General features: G+C 45.4%; 1 protein-coding gene and 1 pseudogene across 1 annotated transcript; both read left to right on the top strand.

The window, feature by feature from the left end:
• The first annotated feature begins 46 nt into the window (after positions 1–46).
• On the top strand, positions 47–21,094 carry LOC123091022 (tRNA ligase 1-like; annotated as a pseudogene).
• On the top strand, positions 14,524–15,318 carry LOC123091021 (atherin-like). The gene has a single exon (XM_044512409.1). The coding sequence runs from the start codon at positions 14,611–14,613 to the stop codon at positions 15,079–15,081; it is 471 nt and encodes a 156-aa protein (XP_044368344.1). The 5' UTR covers positions 14,524–14,610; the 3' UTR covers positions 15,082–15,318.
• Positions 21,095–21,754: the final 660 nt, after the last annotated feature.

Genomic DNA, 21,754 nt, shown 5'->3' with positions numbered 1-21,754 from the left:
GTTATGTAATCTGTAAGCTTCTTTATCAATTTTTTTTGCAGCCTCTCTGTTTTTCAGATGTTTCCCGCTTTGATATGTTGAACAATTGTCGATGTTATTATCAATTCTATGAATTTATGATGTCATGCTAAAAAAATCTGCGTTATACCTTTATATATTGTACAATTACTGCTATATGATTGATGCTAATTATACATGCCACTTAGGCTGTAAAAAATTAACACTTCAAAAATTTGATTTAAGAACCTGGGCCACCCTCTGGTCCTCCGAGATGGCGGCTGAGCAGGGTGGCGCATCGAGGTTGTTCACGGAGGGCACGAACTTCGCCATGGACAATAACACGTTTGCGGAGGCGCACATCAGGGCCGCTTTCTACCCCAAATTTGAGAACGAGAAGTCCGATCAAGAGGTGCGTGAATTGCTCCTTGCTTCCATCACCTTGTGATAAACAATCCCAAGTGTTTCCTGAGCAACTATCGGTAGTTTTCCCCCATGATTATTTTGGTGATTCTGATCAGACAATACATGTGGAAGTTACCATATTGTGAGTTGTGTTTGCTGTTTCAATATTTTGGTGTTTCAATATTTTGATTACCTTAATTTGCTGGGGCCACGTTGCTATGCTTATTTTCAAAGTTGTGAAAAAAGAATGTATCAAAAGTCAACTAATCTTACATTGTTCTACTCTGTTTGGCAAGTTAGATTAGCTAGACTATCATAGTACACCACACGGCTAAATCCAGGCTTAATTTCTAAATCATCCATTCTTAATTGTTGTAGGTTACCATTGTATTGATGAGATTTTTTTCCTTTGAGTAATTCTAATGAAATTAGCTGCTACGCACTGTCCGCTCGACTTTTTAGCTGTTGATGAACTCTTGAACATGCTGTCTGCAATCTGCATGGCCTCAATGTTGTTGGTTAATGTAACCACATTTAGTTTATCTTATTGTAGAAATATTTAATGAATTGGCTATAGTACTACGGGGGGTTATTACTCACATTTACTGAATGGAGTTGTAATTCAAAACTTTTAGTGGGAACCTTACCCCCATTTTTGTGATGGCAGACAAGAAAAGAGATGATTGAGATGGTGTCACGTGGCTTTGCTACCATGGAGGTATATTTGATACTCTCTCCGTTCACAATTACTTTGCGTTCTGGGTTTAGTCAAAGTCAGAAGTTGTAAGGTTTGACCAAATATGTTGGAAAAAATATCAACATCCATGATATAAAATCTATTGTATTATAATCTTAATAAAGTATATTTTCTTATTATATGCATTTGGTATTATAAATGTTGATTATTTTTCTTACAATCTTGGTTAAACTTTACAAAGTTTGACTTTGACTACCCAGAATGTGAAGTAAATAAAACGGAGGGAGTATCTTTTTTTATCGCCTTTTGATTATTTACTGATTTATTTTAGCTAACTACTTATAATGATGGTTAAAACGTGTTTACCCTACAAAGATAAGCTTTTGTTCAGGTTACGCTGAAGCATTCAGGATCTCTATTCATGTATGCTGGTCACCATGGAGCATATTCCAAGAATAGCTTTGGAAATATGTAGGTTCTGCTAGTTTGTCTTGATGTTTGTTGAGTTATTTAACTGAAGTGTAATTCCTGCTTATAGCTACACTGCCGTGGGCATTTTTGTCCTGGACCGTATGTTTCATGAAGCTTGGGGAAAGGAAGCTCCTCAAATGCAAGCCGAATTTAATGATTATCTCCAGGTATTCCATACCCAGGGCAACTTTCCTCAAGAGATACACGCCTTTGGACTTCTGTATTTTCATATTTTTGTGTTTCTTGTCTTGGGATCTGTAGAATCGGGAAGAGAGGGTACCTACAGACTCCTCTAGCCTTCTCTCTGGTTCTTTGCATGAGTACCCTGTGTGTGTGGCGGCTTACACTCCAGGGAGGACTGGGAGCTCCTCTTTCTAGGTCATCACAAGGGCTGGGCCTTATGGGCTTAAGTGAGATGGGCCAGACAGCCCATACCGGTTCAACATTCTCCCTCAAGATGGGTCGTAGATATCTATCATCCCTATCTTGTCACATGCCAAGTTACAGTCCTTTGTTCCCAGTCCCTTTGTCAAGCAATCTGCAAACTGCTGCCCATAGCTGATGATTCCAACATCAAGTTTCTCCTTAATGAAGAAGCGATCAATTTCCACATGTTTTGTCCTGTCATGTTGAACTGGATTATTAGCAATGGGTATAGCTGACTGATTGTCACACCACACTATAGCTGGCCAAACGGTCCGGGATATCTGGACCGGCCCGGTAGCACGGCCCAGGCACGACACGTGCTAAACGAGCCAGGCCCGGCACGCGGCACGCCTGGGCCTGAAGGCTGAGCATGCGGGCCGGCACGACATAGCCCGTTTATTTATTTTTCCCATTTTTTTTTATTTAGGATTTTTTAGATATATATAGCCGAAAAATAGCCCAATAGGCCAAATTTGGCCGAAAAACAGCCTAGCAGGCTGGCAGCCTAACAGCCAGGCATGCCTAGCATGCCGGGCCAGCCCGTATAGCTTCCGGGCCAGCCCATATAGCTTCCGGGCCATGCCTGGGCTGGAGGGGGCAACACGTGGGCCGGCCCGGCCTGGCTAATAATCATGCCATGGCGGGCCGGGCCATGCCAGACACGATTACGACGGGCTGGGCCTTGCCGTGCCGAGCCGGCTCGTATGGCCAGGTCTGCACCACACCTTCAAGGGCACCTTCCTCAGAAGTTTCGACTCGCTCAGTACGTACTTCACCCAAAGCATCTCACACAACCCTTGAGATAATGCTCTGTACTCAGCTTCTGCTGTTGATCTAGATACAACAGGTTGTTTCTTGCTTCTTCATGACACCAAATTTCCACCCACAAACACACAGTAGCCAGAAGTTGATCTTCTATCATCTTGACAACTGGCCCAATCAGAGTCACTATAGCCATCCACCTCAAGATGTCCACTCCTCGCAAACCACAACCCTTTACCTGGAGTCCCCTTCAAGTATCTCAGAATTTTGTGCACAATATCAAGATGCCCACTCCTTGGTTCATGCATGTATCTGCTCACCACACCCACGACATACGTAATGTCAGGCCTGGTATGACACAAGTACAATAACCTCCCAACTAGTTTCTGATAATCTTCCTTATTCACCAGCTCTCTTGATTGTGCTGCCACGATGATTTTGTTCAATCAGAGTAGGGGCAGCATGACATCCCATCATGCCCATGTCACTCAAGAGATCCAAGGTGTATTTTCGTTGGCACAATGATATTCTCTTCTCTGTCCGAGCCACTTCAATGCCAAGGAAGTATTTTAGGTTGCCCAAATCCTTTACCTCAAACTCCTTGCTCAGACAATCCTTCAATCTCTCTATTTCCTCCTTATCATCTCTAGTGATGATAATGTCATCCACATACACAACAAGAATGGCGATCTCCCGATCGGAGTGCCTGTAGAACATCGTGTGGTCACTGTTACACTGACCATACCCCATACCACGGACAATACGTCTGAATCTATCAAACCATGCCCTCAGTGATTCCTTCAGTCCATACAAGGATTTTTTTAGCCTGCATATCTTCCCCGTGGTCTCTGACGTACCAAAACCTGGTGGTATGTCCATGTACACTTCTTCCTTCAACTCACCATGCAAGAAGGCATTCTTGACATCTAATTGATGCAATTTCCGCCCAAAGTTTGCAGCACAGGAGACCAATATCCTTATTGTGTTCATCTTTGCCATTGGAGCAAACGTCTCATCATAGTCAATTCTATAAGTTTGACTATATCCTCTGGCGACCAATCTGGCCTTATACCGTTCCACCTTCCCCTCAGGTTTCTGCTTCACGGTGTATACCCACTTGCAGCTGACTGCTTTCTTTTCTGCTGGTAATGTGGTTAGCACCCACGTCTTGTTTTTCTTTAGTGCTTCCAACTCTTCTATCATTGCTTCACGCCACTTCGGATCTTGCTTTGCAGCCTTCCAATCCTTTGGGACTGACACAGTTTGTAGAGAGGCAACAAACGCTCTATAGAAAGAAGACAAAGCCTCATAGGACAAAAAAAATGCCAATGTCACGATCGTCAAAACCATCCTGTGGTAGAGCCTTCGTTGCCACTTCACCCTTCCTTGCCGCCTCATGTGTCCCCTTTCGCAATGCAATAGGCAGTTCCACTGTGTCAGATGAGCTTGCATCACTGCCTTGTTGCCCTCCCTGCACATGTGGCTGCCGCCGTGAATATACCAGACGTGTGTCAGATGAGCTGTGCACTTGTGGCACTTGTGGCTGCCGTCGTGAGTACACTAGGGGAATCTTCTGCCACCGATCTCAGATAGGAACCTGAAGAGTACCAATCATCATTGTTGGCTGGACTTGAACCTGCACATCCGCCTCGCCGGACGTCGTCGCCGTCTCTTCAGGCCCCGCCATCGCTGGCCTCTAATACCATGTAGAATCGGGGGGAGAGGGTACCTACAGACTCCTCTAGCCTTCTCTCTGGTTCTCTGCGTGAGTACCCTGTGTGTGTGGCGGCTTACACCCCAGGGAGGACTGGGAGCTCCTCTTTCTAGGTCATCACAAGGTCGGGGCCTTATGGGCTTAAGTGAGATGGGCCAGACAGCCCATACCAGTTCAACAGGATCTTTTGGTACTTGATAGTTGATGTATTGAGTACTTATAAACATATACTCCTTCCGTTCCAAAATAGATGACCCAACTTTGTACTAAAGTTAGTATAAAGTTGAGTCATCTATTTTGGAACGGAGGGAGTAGTAATGATGCAGAACCTTCACCTAAGGAGAATATTATTTTCCATTTTATATTTCACTGCTTCTATTTCATTTAGTATAGTTCTTAATTTGGCAGAGCCTCGAACTAAATATCTTAAGATCTCATATGAGTAATTAATGTACTAAAATAGTCTATATTTATATTAAATACACACACACTAAGTAATTTCTCTTATTCCCAAGCCATTAAATCATGGGTACCATGGTCATTTCTCTCTATCGCTCTCTTGGTATCATAGCCACCTTAATCCCCGCGCTTAACCAAAATGCGTTTTAGAAAATGAAAAGGTGGGAGTATTAGGTAACAAACACACATTAGGAATCACCATTGTAGCTGTGCTGTTTAATCTTCCTTTGGTACATAGTTTACTGGAATTAGACACTCATCAAGAATGTTCAGTTTATTCTTAGGGATTTTCATCGTTCGCATTTCTACTTCTCAGCAGTTTTCTTAAGATTCCTGATTTTGCCCATGTTATTTGCTCCCAGAAAAACCGGATAAACATTTCAATGGAGCTTGTAACGGCTGAATTAGGAGACCATGGGCAAATGCCAAAGGATGATTATGGTACTCTCCCTCCCCCCTCCCCTGATTCATCTAAATTCCCTGGATTCGTGTAAATTGTCAATTTCCCTGATTCATGTAAATTGTGCTCTCCATATACTTTATTCATCGGTATTCATTACTGGAGTAGTGTTTTCTAGTTATAACTTCAAATGTATGACTCATAACTGTTTCTGCACTTGATAGTGGATGAGTGATGTTTATAAGAATAGTAAAAGGGTCAAATGTTATTGGGGGTAAAATCAGGTTTCATTTACACAGATAAAATTATCATTTTGTGATAAGATTGCCACAACTACTGATATAACGTATAAACTAAAACCATTGGAGTAGAAACATTTTTATGATTCAGGAAACTAACAACTGTAAGAAGCTTCCATTGATATACTTGAAATTTCACACTTTGCATTCACTTAGTAGCATGGTTCTATTTGGGGTGTTATAAAGACTGAACAAAAGAAGCAGTACAATCCTTTTTCTGCTCATGTTATTCAGCCTGCATCATTATCCTGGTATTCGTCTTGCTTCTGTTTTGGAGAGGTTGCTTTACCCGTATAGTTATGGCACCATTTTTCAGTCCATGAATTTTTACCATTCTTGGCAGTACTTCTTTAACATCTCTTTTGAATGCATATTTATATCTTTATGCAGCCGTGGTTACAGCTGTAACAGAGTTGGGTCATGGCAAACCAAAGTTCTATTCTACTCCAGACGTGATTGCCTTTTGTCGAAAATGGCGCCTATCGACAAATCATGTCTGGCTATTTTCCACAAGGTGGCCCATCTGACAATTCTATGTTAAGAAAATTCCTTTGCTAAAGTATTTGACTGCCTTGCTTGATATAAGTTTCCATTCTGAAGCTGTTCGATACGAGATGCATCATGAGGATAAAAGTGTCCGTTGCCATTAATCCAGACTAAATTATTTAGTTATAATTCTTGTGTATGAGCATTTCACTGAACACCTTCTGATGATACAAATGCCAATTTTGACTTTTCTTCTCATGTTCTGAAATCTTTCGGTGTTTTCATAACTCAAGTTCAATGTTTCCTGTATTGTCAGTTTTTTAGTTTATTATTACAATGGATTGTTGCTTCGACACGAATCATACACTCATCTATGCCAACGCTCGTAAATTTATTGAACTTCTTCTCCCATGTACCGTCAACTACTCTTTACATTGGCATGCATCTTTTTGGGGTGTAGACTATTGTAGCTGTGAAGTTATTTTACACTGTACATACTGATAGACATTGTTCAACTGCTATATGTTTAGTGTCTATGCAATCATGTCATTCATCTGTTGGAGTCATTGTTTCGGTACCCTCAAAAGTGCGCATCTGTATACTGCTGGTTCTTGTCTTAATATTATTATTCTTTCTGTTTACATCTTTGCAAGGGAATCTGCCACTTCTTTTTTCGTTGCCTATGATGCATTTTGTGAAGTGGGAACTGCCACACCAGTTTGTGAAGCCCTTGACAAAATAGCTGATATATCTGTACCAGGTAAGTCTATCTTGAATAATAGTTGTTGTCTTACACTATCTTTTTTTTTTTGACCAGCAAACCGTAGGGGAGACCCCCACGGTAATTTTCCATTAGTTGTCTTACACTCTCACTGCTGTTATAATATCTTTTCATGTCTCTTCGTTTAGGGTCCAAGGATCATTTAAAGGTACAGGGTGTGATACTTGAAGGTCTGGTTGCCCGTATTGTTAGTCATCAAAGTTCAGATCAGATGAAAGAAGTCTTGAGAAGCCTCTCACAGGCTCCATTACATGGAGGTAAGCTGCTAGTAAATGACATCCCCTTGTTATTTGAGTGAAATAGATGAGCCATACAAGAGAGTTTGTCTTTGTTTGCAAACGATCTCAAATAAGTTTTCATCTCAATAATAAGTTTCCTGTTCAATTAGAGCTACTCCCTCCGGCCCCAGTTTGTTGTCGTGGCCCATTCACATATGTCCATTTACAAAAAAAAAGCTCTGCTATTCAAATCTTTCGAAAATCCCCTCAGATTCAAAACACGATCGGATCGATCGATTGCTTCGCTGTCCTTCTCCTCCCGCGACTCCGTTCTCTGTCCAGCAGCTTGCCCCATTAGCAGCAGCAGGGGGTTCCCCCAGTAGCTCGCCCCGCGCAGTAGGCTGCTGCTCCTCCGCCGCATACAGCAGCAGTTGCTGCTCCCCTCCGCTCGGGAGTGTATTTTCTTAATGTCAATAGGTTCATTCAATATCAATAGGTTCACCATAAAATATATTTTCTTAATGTGTCCATTCAATATTGTAGATGTACATATTTTTTCCTAAATATCTGGTCAAATTTAGTAAGATTTGACTTTTGATTAATTTTTAGGCGCCTTACATTTTGGGACGAAGGGAGTAGTAAATAATTCTCAATGCAGTCGAGCTGTGGAGCTGTAAATACATTAGTTTTTATTGTTGATGTACAAAGTAACTGTTATGGCGTTGCTAGAAGGAGGGGGCGAGAGGGCCGGCCGGGGGCCTTTTTACCCACGGCCGGGCAAGAGGGAAGGGATTTCCTTCTTAATTCTTGCTTGATTAGATTGATACATCTCCTCTCTTTATATAGAGAGGTTTACTTGACTCCCAAGCAAGGCTTACTTGACCCCTAAGCAAACGACCCTTATCTCTAATTAACCCTAAGACTAATGGGCCATTAGGCCCATTACGTACTCTAACACTACACCCCACCTGGACATGCAGCTTGTCCTCGAGCTGCAGCCTAACCAACTTATAACCATGACTCGACGCAACACAAACCTAACACCTAAAAACAAGCCTTTTACATCTCGGCTTGTTTTATTATTCTCAACCTGAAATGGACTGGGATGCTTTATTTTGGACCCCTTAACAAAAAGTGGACATCATCCGCACGTCGGACGTGCACGTGTACAACTACCTGGATCCCATGGACACCACCTGGACAAAAGGAGTGCATGTGTATGACCACCTGGAAGTGGTCACAAGAGTGACCAGCACAGGCGCCCTCGCGGCGGCCGGTGGCGGAATGCAGTGGTGCTACGCGGTGCGCTGCTGTCGGTGACACCATGCCTTCTCCCTGCCGGACGGCTGTTGGTTTGCACCGCACAGGGAAGAGTGGAGGACTTGTGATGGAGAATGACAAGGAGGGGTGCGCCCCCCCCCCCCCCCCAACCGCCGATGTCGCAGACTAGGTCGCTGCCCGCGGGGAAAACAGCATGCCTGCCGCCCGTGGGGGAAACCGCATGCCCAAGATCCCCGACGCAGCGGATGAGATCGAGGTCCTTTGCGCAGCGAAGGGCAACTTGGAGGAGCGGCAGCTGCAGACCACGCATCTCCCGCACACGCCGACGCGCGAGGAGGCCGCGCGCAGCAGCCTGCAGCCTCACCGCCGCCGACACGTGGCGGGTAGCGATCCAAGACGGAAACGGTGACGGCGACGGCGGGGACTGGACTTGGTGAAGCGGGACTCCCGCCGATGCGGTCGATGCCGGACCGGATCTGACCGGCGGTGGCTGCTGCTGCGGTGGCGCACTGAGCAGCGGCAGCTGCGGTGGAGCGCCGGGCGCGGCGGAGGCCGCCAAGAGCGGCGGCTGCCACTGTAGCCAGGGCTGGGCGGTGGTGGCGATGGATGGCAGCTGCAGTGGCCTGGCGAGCGCGGCGAAGTCCGCCTGGTGCGACGGCTACCACGGCAGCCACAGCGGCGCGGGGGCGGCGATGTGCGCTGGAGGTGCGGCGGGAGCCGGCACCGGCCACTGCGGTCACTGTGGGGCGGCGGCGGCAGCTGCAGGTGGGGCTGCAGCGTCCCAGCGAACGCCGGGAGGCCCCTGGACGCGGCGAGTACCACGGCAGGGCCGGTGGCCCGTAGGGGCTGGCCAGGTACAGCCGGATCCCCTGGACGGCTGTGACGAGGTCGTTGAGGACCCCGGTGATCTCCTCCGGGGTGTAGGCGGCGTCCGGTGGTGCGGTGGAGGGCGCCGACATCTGGGCGGTGGTGGCGCCGGAGGATGCGACCAGCGGCGCGGACGGGTAGGGCAGCGGCGCGGTGGTGACGGTCGGCAGCGGAAGCGACGGGATGGGCGGCGACGAAGACATGATCGAAACTGAGCTACCTGATACCAAATTGTTATGGTGCTGCTAGAAGGAGGGCGCGAGAGGGCCGGCAGGGGGCCTTTTTACCCACGGCCGGGCAAGAGGGAAGGGATTTCCTTCTTAATTCTTGCTTGATTAGATTGATACATCTCCTCTCTTTATATAGAGAGGTTTACTTGACTCCCAAGCAAGGCTTACTTGACCCCTAAGCAAACGACCCTTATCTCTAATTAACCCTAAGATTAATGGGCCATTAGGCCCATTACGTACTCTAACAGTAACTTTCCTATGCAGTTGACTCTGATTTAGGACCAAGTTTACGTGAAATATGTGCCGCTAATAGGTCAGATGAAAAGCAGGTATTGTTTAATGTTGTCAAGTGGTATTCACCCTTTTCATGATTTTTATTAGTTTTGTATTGGTTCTATGGTGCTGTAACTTCTTATTACTTTTACATGAACAGAAAATTAAAGTACTTCTTGAAAATGTCGGATCTTCAATGTGTCCAGACCACTCTGATTGGTTTGGAAACAGTAGTCTTGATGCTCAGTCTCAAAACGCTGATAAATCGCTTGTCACTTACTTTTTGGAAGCACATCCTACAGACTATGCAACTAAGAAATTGCAGGTTAGTAGTTTCTATTTGTTCTATTCCAAGAATAAGTCTTTTTACAATTGCTGTTGATAACATGGAAGATGTTTTATAATGCAAATGTCAGCTTCCAAAAACTAGAACATGATAATTTATTTCTTCTGCACTGTTACAGGAGATGTTTCGTTTGATGAAGCAGAGACATTTCCGTGCAGTCTTCAAATGTTACTTGAATTACCAAAATGTTGATTCTCTTTCATACAAGATGGTTATCCATGTGCGCGATGATTCTATTTTTAGACGTTATCAGCAAGAGATGAGGTACAATTGCAAAGTCAATCTCGCGTACCTTAATTCATAGCAGTACCTTTTTTATTTGCCTTTTTTGATTTATTATTTGTTATTAAATTTAATCGGTCATGTATATTTTTAGTTAAAATCAAGGGTTATGGCCACTGTACAGGGGTAAGATGGGCGATGTGACTCAAAATTCTTTTCAATAAAATAAGTCAGCGTGACTTTTGACGGACGTAATGTTTCATGGTTAGGTTTCTTTATTCATATAAACCTGTTCAAGGCGAACAATAAGAAGGGCGCTGAACTTTCCAAAGACAGTAACACATCACTGGAAATTATTGATGGTGCCGTGGATTCAAGTTCGTCAGCTCAGGATGGTCTGGCTGGTGAGGATTCAAGTTTGATGCTCAAACTAAAATTCCTGAATTATAAGGTACTTCATTGTCATTGTTTGCAGCTTCTTTTAGAGCTTAGGTGTTCGTTTGTCACTTCTTGATGTATGAGTACAATGCTGTTTACTCTGGATTGCTTGCTTTCATTTTAACATCCGATGCACATGTAAAATAAGTATTACACTGTCATTATAATGCTTATATGCTTGGCATATCTGTGTGGACTTCTTTTCTTTAGATGCTTTTTTATTCTTGCACGCTGGAGAGGACTGCAACCACAAAAGTTTGAACTGGTGGATATGTATCTGTATCTTCTAACAATTCTCTTACATGGCTACCTGACAGATCAGGACCTTTTTAATTCGGGATGGCCTCTCCACCCTTTTCAAAGAAGACGGCCCATCTAACTATCAAGTTTATTACCTGAGGTATGTCATCCATTTAAATCTCAAATTTTCGTTCTTCACCTTTCCACAGTTCCTTCTGCAGTTGGCTGAAACAGATGAGCATTGTAGTTACTAGTCTTGATTTAGTTTTATTCTGCCCATAATTTTTGTAACGCCAGAAACATAGCTAATGCATCCTCCAGACATCTACTTAGTTGATATGCATATTAGTAGGAAATGTTAATACCTGTAAGCGAGGCCGCTACCATGTTGGGGTCCCCTTCTATGCTATTCAATAATTTTTCTTCATCAAATGATGATTTGATGCTTGAAGGTTTCAGCCATGTGAAATGTTTGATCTGAGTTGTCGATTGTGACTACATTAAGTTTTGGTTGGTGCTGTTGTATTGAATACAAACAGTGTTATCTCTGATATCAATGGTCCTGAATGTGTTACCAGGCAAATGAAGAATTGGGGAACATCAGCACGTAAACAGAAAGAGCTAGCCAAACTGTTGGATCAATGGTATATTACTAACTTCTTTCTCTTCATAGGAGGAATTGTTTTAAGTGTTGTGTTACCAAACTACAGATGCTAATTTTATTTTTTATTTGGTTTGCTAAAACAGGGCTGTCCACATTACAGGAAAGTGTGGCAATAAGCCACTCTCGTCCTCAGCGTATCTTGATGAGGCAGAGCCTTTCCTTGAACAATATGCTAACCAGGATCTGGTAGGGACGGCTGGTGTCTTGGTTCAAGCAGAAAATTTGAGAGATGGAGAGGATGATCTTCAGCCAGAACGTGGGACAGCACCTTGTAGTCCTACAACGTCTCTCGATGCTGTTTCCAAAACTGAGGGCCTTATTGTCTTCTTTCCTGGTAAATTCTATTTTCTTTTAACAGATTCTAAGGTTTATGTTTCATAAGCATTCTTCATCTTGAGTTGTTTCAAATCATTGGAATAACTGGTTTTCTAATATTCTCAAGATTAAAAAACTTGATAATCATTCGTACCGCCCTTGCCCGGCAGTGTCTAAACTATCGACCTAACTGCTATGCTGTATTTTTGCTGTTTGTGTGTGAGGTTGGGGGAAGATTATACTGCTTCAGATGATAGACCATTCGATTCATTTGGATTTTCCCAATAGCTATAGGTCATTGTACACATAGAATGTTGAACATGAGCTCAGAACTTGCAAGTAGGGTCTAGGTGGCCATTGTTTAATGCACCTATTCGATGCCTCAATTAATCCAGGTCTCGCGGAAAAAAACCCTGAAAATAAAAGAAGATAACTTGTCTAACACTTTTGGTGGGCGTCGAACCTGATGTTCAGCCAGAAACTGGGGTGCCACACCAGCTGGGACTGGCTATATTTTTTTTCTTGAAAAACGCGAAGATTGCTTCTAGATGGGTCGAATAAATAGAAAGAAATATTTCGAAGCCTAAAAATTCTGGTTACGACGCAACACCAAGCTAGTGGACAGCCCAACTACAGGGGAGACACTCTGTAGCTCCTGCGCGATCCCAGGCAATAGCTTCATCCTTGATTTGCTCAAGTAGGCGGTTGAGGCTTGGCTGCTCACAGTTAAAGGTGCAGCCGCTCCTGTGATTCCGCATCATCAAGGGATGAGCGCAATGGATGCCAGGCCCTTCCTCCGAGGCTTGGAAGTAACTGCGGGCATAAAGCCACCAATGATTGGTAGAGTAAGCGAAGAAGTCTTCACCAGGCGCCTAAGGGCGGCAGGTTGCTCGCACCCTGGATAGGACCTCAAACCAGGTCTGCTGCACCCGGGGACAGTCAACCAGTAGGTGGGGCGTAGTTTCCAAGCAGAGGAAGCAAACAGGCGCATGTTGCTACCTTCGATTCTGTCCACGCTGGTCAGTCCAGCATCCATCAAGACTGGCAAGCCATATGAAGAACTTTACTTACTTTAGCACCCCCCAGTCTTGCAGATGAGTTTCCAAAGCGGAACTGGGCAATAGTCCCACAGTAGGGTCGCAACGGCACATCCCTGCTGGAACAGGGTTCGAATCATATTGGGAGAGAATTTTTGGTATCTCACCCGGGTGGGCTCTCTCTTAAACAAAAATATCCTGGGTCCTCGTGCCCATGGATCTCATTTTTACCAACATAGGTCTAGAGACCATCGTTTTCAGGTAACTTTAGGCTTAATTAATTACATGTTCTAAATTTGTTGGTTCTGGATTTTTCTTACCCTGTGTAAGCATTCATAATATTTGTGAACCTATTAAGTGTATCTTGGCCTTCTCTCAGTTCTCAAACATTAGCTTATCAAGCTTACAGCTTATAAACCTGATAAACTAGAGAATTAAGTCATGCAAGCAGCTTCTCAACGGATGGTTGCTTAAGCAATATTAACTGTAAACATCAGACCAACTGGCACCTTGGGTTGCCTGACTTGAACCTGTAAACCCCGTGAGCCTAAGCGTATACCAGACAGCTCAGGTTCTATGGTCATTGTCGATATACCGCAATTGTCGAGCTAGTAAATATCCTTTGTCAGTATTACCGAAAAAGGCTTTCGCCCCGCTTTATATATAAAGCACCAAACCACAAGCATCCAGTACAACCACACGCCACGCCACCACAACACACGCACCCACCCAAGACAGGATACATAGGCGCAGCAACACCCCTCCTAGCACTACCGCCCTGAAGAAATGAAGCTACATATGACGAACCATGCGCTCCAAGGCGGTGCCTTCAGGAAGGATACGACGCCGGAGCGCCGCCACCGCCCGATCCAAGGATCAGAGTTTCCCCCGGAGCCGCATGACGGGCAATGAGAGCCGCGACGACGCCTTCAAGAAGGGAACAATCTTCGCCGCCGCCGGCCCGTCCGAAGATAGAGCAGGTTTTCACCTCGGCCAACAATCATCGCCACCGAACGCCACACCCCGGCAACCACGCCGCCCACACGACCATGATGACCGGGTAGCACCAAGGCACGGGCTTTGTCCAAGAGCACCGCGCAACCACCATCACCAGGACCGCCCCCCAGCATCCAAGACCTTGACACCACCTCACCCGTGACCCGTCGCACCCCAACGAAAGAGACGAGCGGAAAGGTCCCACCTTTCGCGCCCCTGGGCGACCCCCAGCGTCGAGACCCAATAGGTCGGCCAGAACTGGCATCCACCGACCCATCCTGCTGCCCCAAGCGCGAGAGGAGCTCGGTCCTGCAGCAACAAGAGGGGGACGAGGTCAGTCTTGCTGCATCGTGCGCGAGACGAGCTCTATCCTGCGGCAACGGGCGCGAGACGAGCGGTGGACCGCAGCTGGGAGAGGACCAGCCCTTTGATGGGAGTAGCGACCGGGCGACGAGGAGATGGGGTGAAGGTCGAGACGGCCCGAACGCAGACAAACCGACGCCGGAGAAGCCGGCCGTTGCCGCGGGCAGATCCATCGAGCCACCGTGAAGCCGCCACGACACCGGGAGGCCACCGAGACCTGCCCATGCCGCCGCCCACGGCCGGAGCAGCCACCACGCCCGGCCGCTGCCCAACCGCGTCGCCCGGCGAGCTCCAAGCGCCGGAGCCGCCGGGCACGCACCACCGGAGCCACCGCCACTGCGCCGCCACCCCCGACCAGTCGAGGGGGCCTCGGTTAGGGCCGCCGCCCGCAGCCCTAGCCGTCGCGGCCCGCGCCGCCGAGAGGCCAGATCCGGAAAAGCCGCCGCGGCCGCCGACTCCGGCCTCTAGCCCGCACCACCACCACCATCTGCCGGCGACCAGCAGGCGGCCAGCCCGCGCCCCCACAGCCCGTGCCGCCCGCGACAGCGGTCGGAGGAGACGCCCCGATCCAGATCGGATCTGGCCGCCCCTCGCCACCACCCAGAGCACACCCCGTCGCCACAGCACACCGCCGGCCCTCCCACACCAGGAGCAGATCCCACCCCGCCGCCAAGGAAGCCCAGGGCGCCGCTGAGCCGCCCAGATGTCGCGCCGCCCCGGTCCAGCAGCGCGCCTCCACGCAGGGACGCCGGCCCGCGCCGATCTCCGCCACGCTAGGGAGAGACGAGGCCCCTCCGCCGCCAGCACCTACTGGGCTTTGCCCGACAGCGGCGAGGGGAAGGAGGGGGAGGAGGAGGCCTAGAGGCCGGCGGCGGGTGAGTCCCCTCGGTCGCTCGCGGGCGCGACGCGAGGGGAAGGGGGAGATCTGGAGTGTCAGTCCTTTGTCACTATTATGATTTTCTGATTGCCATTATGTTCTCTTGGTCCTCATTATATTGTTTTGCTCTCCGTCATGTTTATTCTTCTTTCAGGTATACCTGGTTGTGCAAAGACTACTCTATGTAGGGAAATATTGGAAATGCCTGGTGGCCTTGGTGATAATCGCCCTCTTCATTGTTTGACAGGAGATCTTATTGGAGGTACGGAACATTTGGCAGTATTCTTTGGTTGCTATCTTCATAGGACCAAAACATGGGTTCGGTGGAGGCGGTCCACTTGTTCTTAGATTTTCTGATGCAAATAGAATACAAATTTACATGTGCTTGTAAGAATGATGAATACAAATTTGATTATTCTGGCAGCATGTAGCAATACTTCCCAACTTTGAATTCCTTGTTCAACAAAAAGAACTGGTAAAATTTGTTTTTCCTGATGTAGCTTATTTTCGAGAATTATGATATTCCATTGCGCTAGTGACAAAAGACTTTCTGTCGCTACTGTGCTTTCCACATTTGGTAATTATGTATTATGAATATTATCCGTAAGCGCATAGGTTATTTTTGGTACTCTGATTTGGTTGCAAGGCCCTAATTTGGAAGTCATCATTAGTGGACAACAGAACACATTTTATATAATTACGGGGACAAACAAGCTTTCACTCACTCACTCACATGTTAGAGACACTGGACCATTAGGCTGTGTAACAGGTGAGGTAGGGGTTTCTTCCTGCTAAAAATGGATCCGAAGTTTGCAGGGCCAAAATAGGACCACATTTCTACTCAATAGGAGGCTGCTGTACTGATAAATTATAGTCAATATCCTGCTGTAGATGCAGTTTCTGGAAAACTAAGGGAATATGATTTTATAATACTTTTAGCAGTATATATTTATAGCATCAGTTCTATTGGTACTTTGGTAGAGTACTGCATAAATGTATACCTTTATACCTGTTGTTCAATTCTGTTTGCTATTTTAGGTGCTATATTTCAGCCAAACTGATTAATTATATAGAGTTACTCTTCTAGAGTGAGGCTGTTTTGACCTTTTTATAAACTGTTTGCCCTTGCAGGAAGATACTGGCAAAAGGTTGCAGATAAGCGAAAAGAGGAACCATTTAGAATAACCCTCGCCGATAAAAACGCACCAAATGAGGAAGTGTGGCGGCAGGCAAGATTACTTTCAAATTAGATCGAGTATACCTATCAATGTTATTTCTTTCACATGCTACAGTTTAGAAAGAACGGAACTGATGGTCTATTTATTCTAGATTGAGGATATATGCCGGACCACGAAAGCAGCTGCTGCTCCTGTTATTCCTGATTCTGAAGGTAACATATGCTTCATTACATTTTGCTCCATTTTTCTTTTGCCACTTTATGAAGAACTCAAGAGGAAAGCAATTATTTGGAGATTATTTACTAAGTCAATACAAAACCCCTTGCTTGGAGATTATTTAGATTCTAGAATGTTATTCCCATCTTCACTGTCTCTCTATTTACGAAGTGCTTATATTCTTGGATAGGATCACTGAGTTGCTTTGTAATTTTTCTTCAAACTGCAGGCACCGATACAAATCCATTTTCTTTGGAAGCTCTTGCTGTTTTCATGTTTCGTGTGCTCCAACGGGTCAATCATGATGTACACAATATTTACGCTTTACACAAGCTTGTAGATAGTGAGTGCTGTATATATTTTAAATTGTCTAACATGTTATGAACTTATGACTACGTATAAAGGGACATCTGGACGAGGCATTATGGAATGCTGGTTATGTTTTGCTAAAGTTTTACAACCTTTATGAGGGCAAGGTATGTCCTTTCCTGATTAACTGTTTCTGATCCTGCTGGAATGTACCATATTATCAATGTTACATTCAGCAAAAATGCACTTCCAGAGTCGAAGTGAATTCGAAAGCGATCTGTATGAGCGTTTCGGCTTCTTGGTTAAGATGCCTCTCCTGAAGCCAGATAGGTAAGAGATTTTCACATATTCTTGTACTGCTTCTACCATTGTTTTTTTTATGTATTGTCCCGTTTCTTATGCTCTTATACTTTTCCTCTTTTATGAACGTCCTGTTTGTTGGACAATACACTTTTGTATTTGTTTACTGCTTATCTAAAATATCTCGTTTGTTGAGCCAGGCCCTTCTATGTTCCTGTACTATTTTTAGCAGTTTTCTTGTTATCACTTGGGGGGATATTTAGAAAGATAAATTGCTATACACCCAGAAGTTTACAGCCTTTCACAATATACTAGCACAAATGCCTGTGCGCTGCAACGGGAGACAAAAAATGTGCGTCCCGGTTAGACGCGCCAACCTTCCTTGCCCTCTGCTTCAGCCAGACCACCCGGTACACATTCGCCCGAACGAAGAGAGAAACAGTTCTACTTTTATTATTACTCCCTCTGTCCCAAAATATAAGAACGTGTTTGTTTAGCAGTGGCACGCACGGGAATTTGTGCTGTATTACCTGTTTGGACATAATTATCCACTATTATCTACTCCCTCCGTCCCATAATATAAGAACGTTTTTAACACTACACTAGAGCCAGATACACAGATAACTTTTTATCTCTTATTTTGCCCAAAACAAATCCAAAAGGTGAATGGTAAAAGCAGAGATTAAAAGGCAACCTGTCTTTTACTCATGTTGGAGCATCATATATTTATTTATCAAACTGAGCTAGGTCGTCCCGACCGCCGGGAGGCGACTACATGCAAACGTTGGCTATAATCCATCGAACCGTTCCTACCCTATTTCTTTATTGCTCTATGCAAGGCCGGCCAAGTCCAAGTATTTTTTGGGCCGCTTAGCTGAAACCAATTGGACGGCGCAAAGGCAATCCTGCCCCAGCACACCCAGATGAGCGAACCCTCCCAAACCGTACCACATCTCCCCAGCTCGTTTCTCATCTTCCTCGACGCGCAGCGAGCGCCGTCGCCTTCACCCCTGGCTTGCCGGACCCGTCTCCCTCACCCCTCACCCCGATGCTCTCCTTCGCGCCAGCCCCACGCTGCGCCGCTGCGCCGCTGCGCCGCTTGGCCCTTGGCTCCGCCGCCATGTGTTCTGCTCGAGCGCCGCCCCCAGGAACCCGCAGGCGTTGCCGCGCCGGCCGCATACTGGCTACAAGGGCCACACCTCCGCCATCGGGACTGCTCTGCGCCTGATGCCTGCGCCCCTGGACCGCCCTCTCCAGCTCACCCTTGGAGCCTGTGAGATGGGGATGAGGGAAAACATGGCAACCAGGACGGATAGGGGCAGAAAAAAGACTTACCAGTGGCATTGGTGGGTAATTATGTGTTCCGTGGGAGGGCAAAAGGGTCCAAAAAAGTATTGGTTGACGCAAGCGTTCCTCCTTTTATTATTAGGTACAGATGTACCAGAGAAACATGTCGTGATGAGGCCGCGTTGTGGAAAATTTGTTGGTAAAAAATATGTATCTACTGAACTCTTACTTGGCTTTTGTTCCAGATCTCCATTGCCTGGTGATGTTAGAAGTATCTTAGATGAGGGGCTTAGCTTATTCATTCATGGAAGGTATGTTACTGTGTTACTGTTACCTGTTACCCCACCAAGTTAGTGATGTGTTATCTGATAATGTTCACCAAAAAACTGATTACCACGAATAGTCAAAATCACGATTCTTTATATACTGGCTGATTTGACCAATAATGTTGAAACAGAGCGGAGCTATTAGAAGGTTCATATGATAGAGAATGGGCGGAGTGGGAGAAGAGGTTGCGTGAGATCTTGTTTGGGAATGCTGATTATCTTAAATCCATTCAGGTAAACATATCACATCTATTATTTGTTGAAAATATGTATTCTTTTCAGGAAACTATTGGTTGATTGAGATAATTTAACGCGTGGACAGTTAGAACAATAAAGTACCAAATAGTCAGTAAGGATAGGTGGTTGTGGTTTTGCACTGCCCCATGTCGTTTTGTCACAAATTAATAATAAAAGAGAAATTTCTAAGCTTAGCTCAAGACAAAGAAGTTTGTGGTAGATCAGTCTTCCAAACTCACTTTACCCTGTTGCCACTGTTTAACTTTATGAACTGGCGTGCTATGTTTATTTAAGCCAAAGTAGGCAATGTAGTACAGAAGTCTTACAAGAGAAGACACACAAATCCTTAACTTAGTGTGAAATTGGTAGGAGCTGGGACCCTACCGGGTCTAGGGCGTAGGTTGTAGGGGAAGGAGGGGGCTGGACGTGGTGAAGCTCGCGGTCGCCGGCGGCAAGGCACCGTTGTGCGCGAGAGGGAGAGGCGGCGGCGGCGGCGCAAGAGGCGGCTAGGATTAGGTCTCCCGGCTCCCTAAGGGAAGCCGAGCAAATAATGATTGCTTCTTTGCTTGATTAGATTGATACATCTCCTCTCCTTATATAGAGAGGTTTACTTGACTCCTAAGCAAACGATCCTAATAACGATAAGATAATTGGGCTAAGCCCCTAATAACAATAAGATAACTTGGGCCACAACCCACTGGGCTAAGCCCCTAATATGCCGGTCATAACACTTCTCACATCATTAATTGAACTACCTCTTTACTTTGGGGGTCCTACGCTGACACATTTGGCTACCAACCTCATCCATTGGGGTAATACCCTCATTACTCTCTTTACAGTCACAATTTTGAAATGGGACCCACTCTTAATGTTAACACTTATCTTTGATTTGGCAATAGCAGTAGAGATGACTTTACATTGCTATGTGATGTGCTTTAATCAGGGAGTTATTGGCTAGCATGCAGTAATTCTGCCTACTAAAAGTCTGAAACCATAAAATTCTTTGAGTTACAATTTCGGTGCACATTAAGATGACGCTTTTGTTCCATGAGGACAAAGGTATTTGATTTTTTATGTTATAATGTTTATTTTGTTTAGGTTCCCTTTGAGGTTGTTGCGAAAGAAGTAGCGGAACAGTTAAAAGCTGTGGCAAAAGGTGATACCAAAACACCTGATACTGTGAAGCGGAGGTTTGGCAATATCAGTTTTGCTGCTGTGACATTATCCCAGGCAGATATATTGGGCCTTGTCCGGAAGGTAAGAATTGTATGCTAAGTTTAGTCTCCAAAGCAAGATTCTTTGCTCAGCTCAGGTGATCCTTCGGCATAGACTTGTTCTATGTGACCGCTGCTTCTAGGTTATTTCATTATACGAAGCGTTGCTGTAACTTTAATCACATCGTGCATATTGCACAACTGAACAGGTTGCAGAGAACGACACTGATGTCAACAATTTTCTTAACGGCATAAAATTAGAGGATAACCTGATGAATGTGCATGTCACCCTCGCCCACAAAAGAGCCCATGGTGTAGCTGCAGTTGCAAGTTACAGCGTCTACCTGAACCAGAAAGTCCCCGTATCGTTTAATGCATTCTTCTACAACGACAAGATGGCTGCGCTCGGGGCACATCTTGGAATGGTAAATGGTGAGGCTATTGTCTCTGAAAATGATTTCCCACATTGTACTCTATGGACAGCCGGAGGTGTTACACCAAAGGAAGCAAACACACTGCCACAGTTGGTTTCCGAAGGAAAAGCAAAGCGGGTGTTGATCGACTCTCCTATCACCATCTCTGGAGTAGTAAACTTTTATTGATTCGTCATCTTGTTTAGATTAGATTGGTGCATGAATAACGATAAGAGCATGGAATTGTTAGTTAGCTGATGGTTTGGACAGCTTTGTGAATGTTAGTTTAAATTTCATGCTACACAGTTTTGTCCTTGTTCTAATAATGGAGCAATGGATGCCTCCGTGTATTGTACCTGAATTTCTTACTGGACCAGTTTCAACTGTTCCCAAATTCTACATTTGATGGCTTCACACGAAGCCAGAAGTACAATGGTGTAATATATAAAGCAAACCACAAGAGCACAAAATCCAACACAAGTTGTTCATACACACACACATCCGACACAAGTTCATCATACACACGCACGCACAAAAGTAGCACAAGACAACACAAATGGGTTTTGCTGAGGGCACAGCTCAACAAGCCCTAAGAAACACACACCCCCAAACCCAACAGCGGGTGACACAGCCTCAGAAGGCTAATCTGGCTCGGGAGGTGGAGGAGGAAGCGGGGGCGCCAGGCGCAGAGCCATCGAGCGAAGGTTGGTGATGATGGTGTTGATGGCTATTCTTTTTGACGACTATTCACACATTACCGTACCAGTTTGTAAAAATTAATACCATTTAGCTTGTCTTTCTAGGATTGACCTCAAAGCAACTGGAGTGTAGCGTTAGATGCCACTGATCTAACAACTGAAAACACACAAAAAGCTGTATGTTTTTCATAATAGCGAACATATTTAGTACCCCCTCTGTCCTATGGAACTTGTCTGAGGTTTGTCAAAATTTTGATGTATCTAGATGCTATTTAGTGTCTAGATACATCCAAATCTATCTAGGCAAATTTC

Source organism: Triticum aestivum, chromosome 4B, assembly GCF_018294505.1.
Source record: "Triticum aestivum cultivar Chinese Spring chromosome 4B, IWGSC CS RefSeq v2.1, whole genome shotgun sequence".
Lineage (NCBI taxonomy): Eukaryota > Viridiplantae > Streptophyta > Magnoliopsida > Poales > Poaceae > Triticum > Triticum aestivum.
This window is presented reverse-complemented; position numbering and strand designations above follow the sequence as displayed.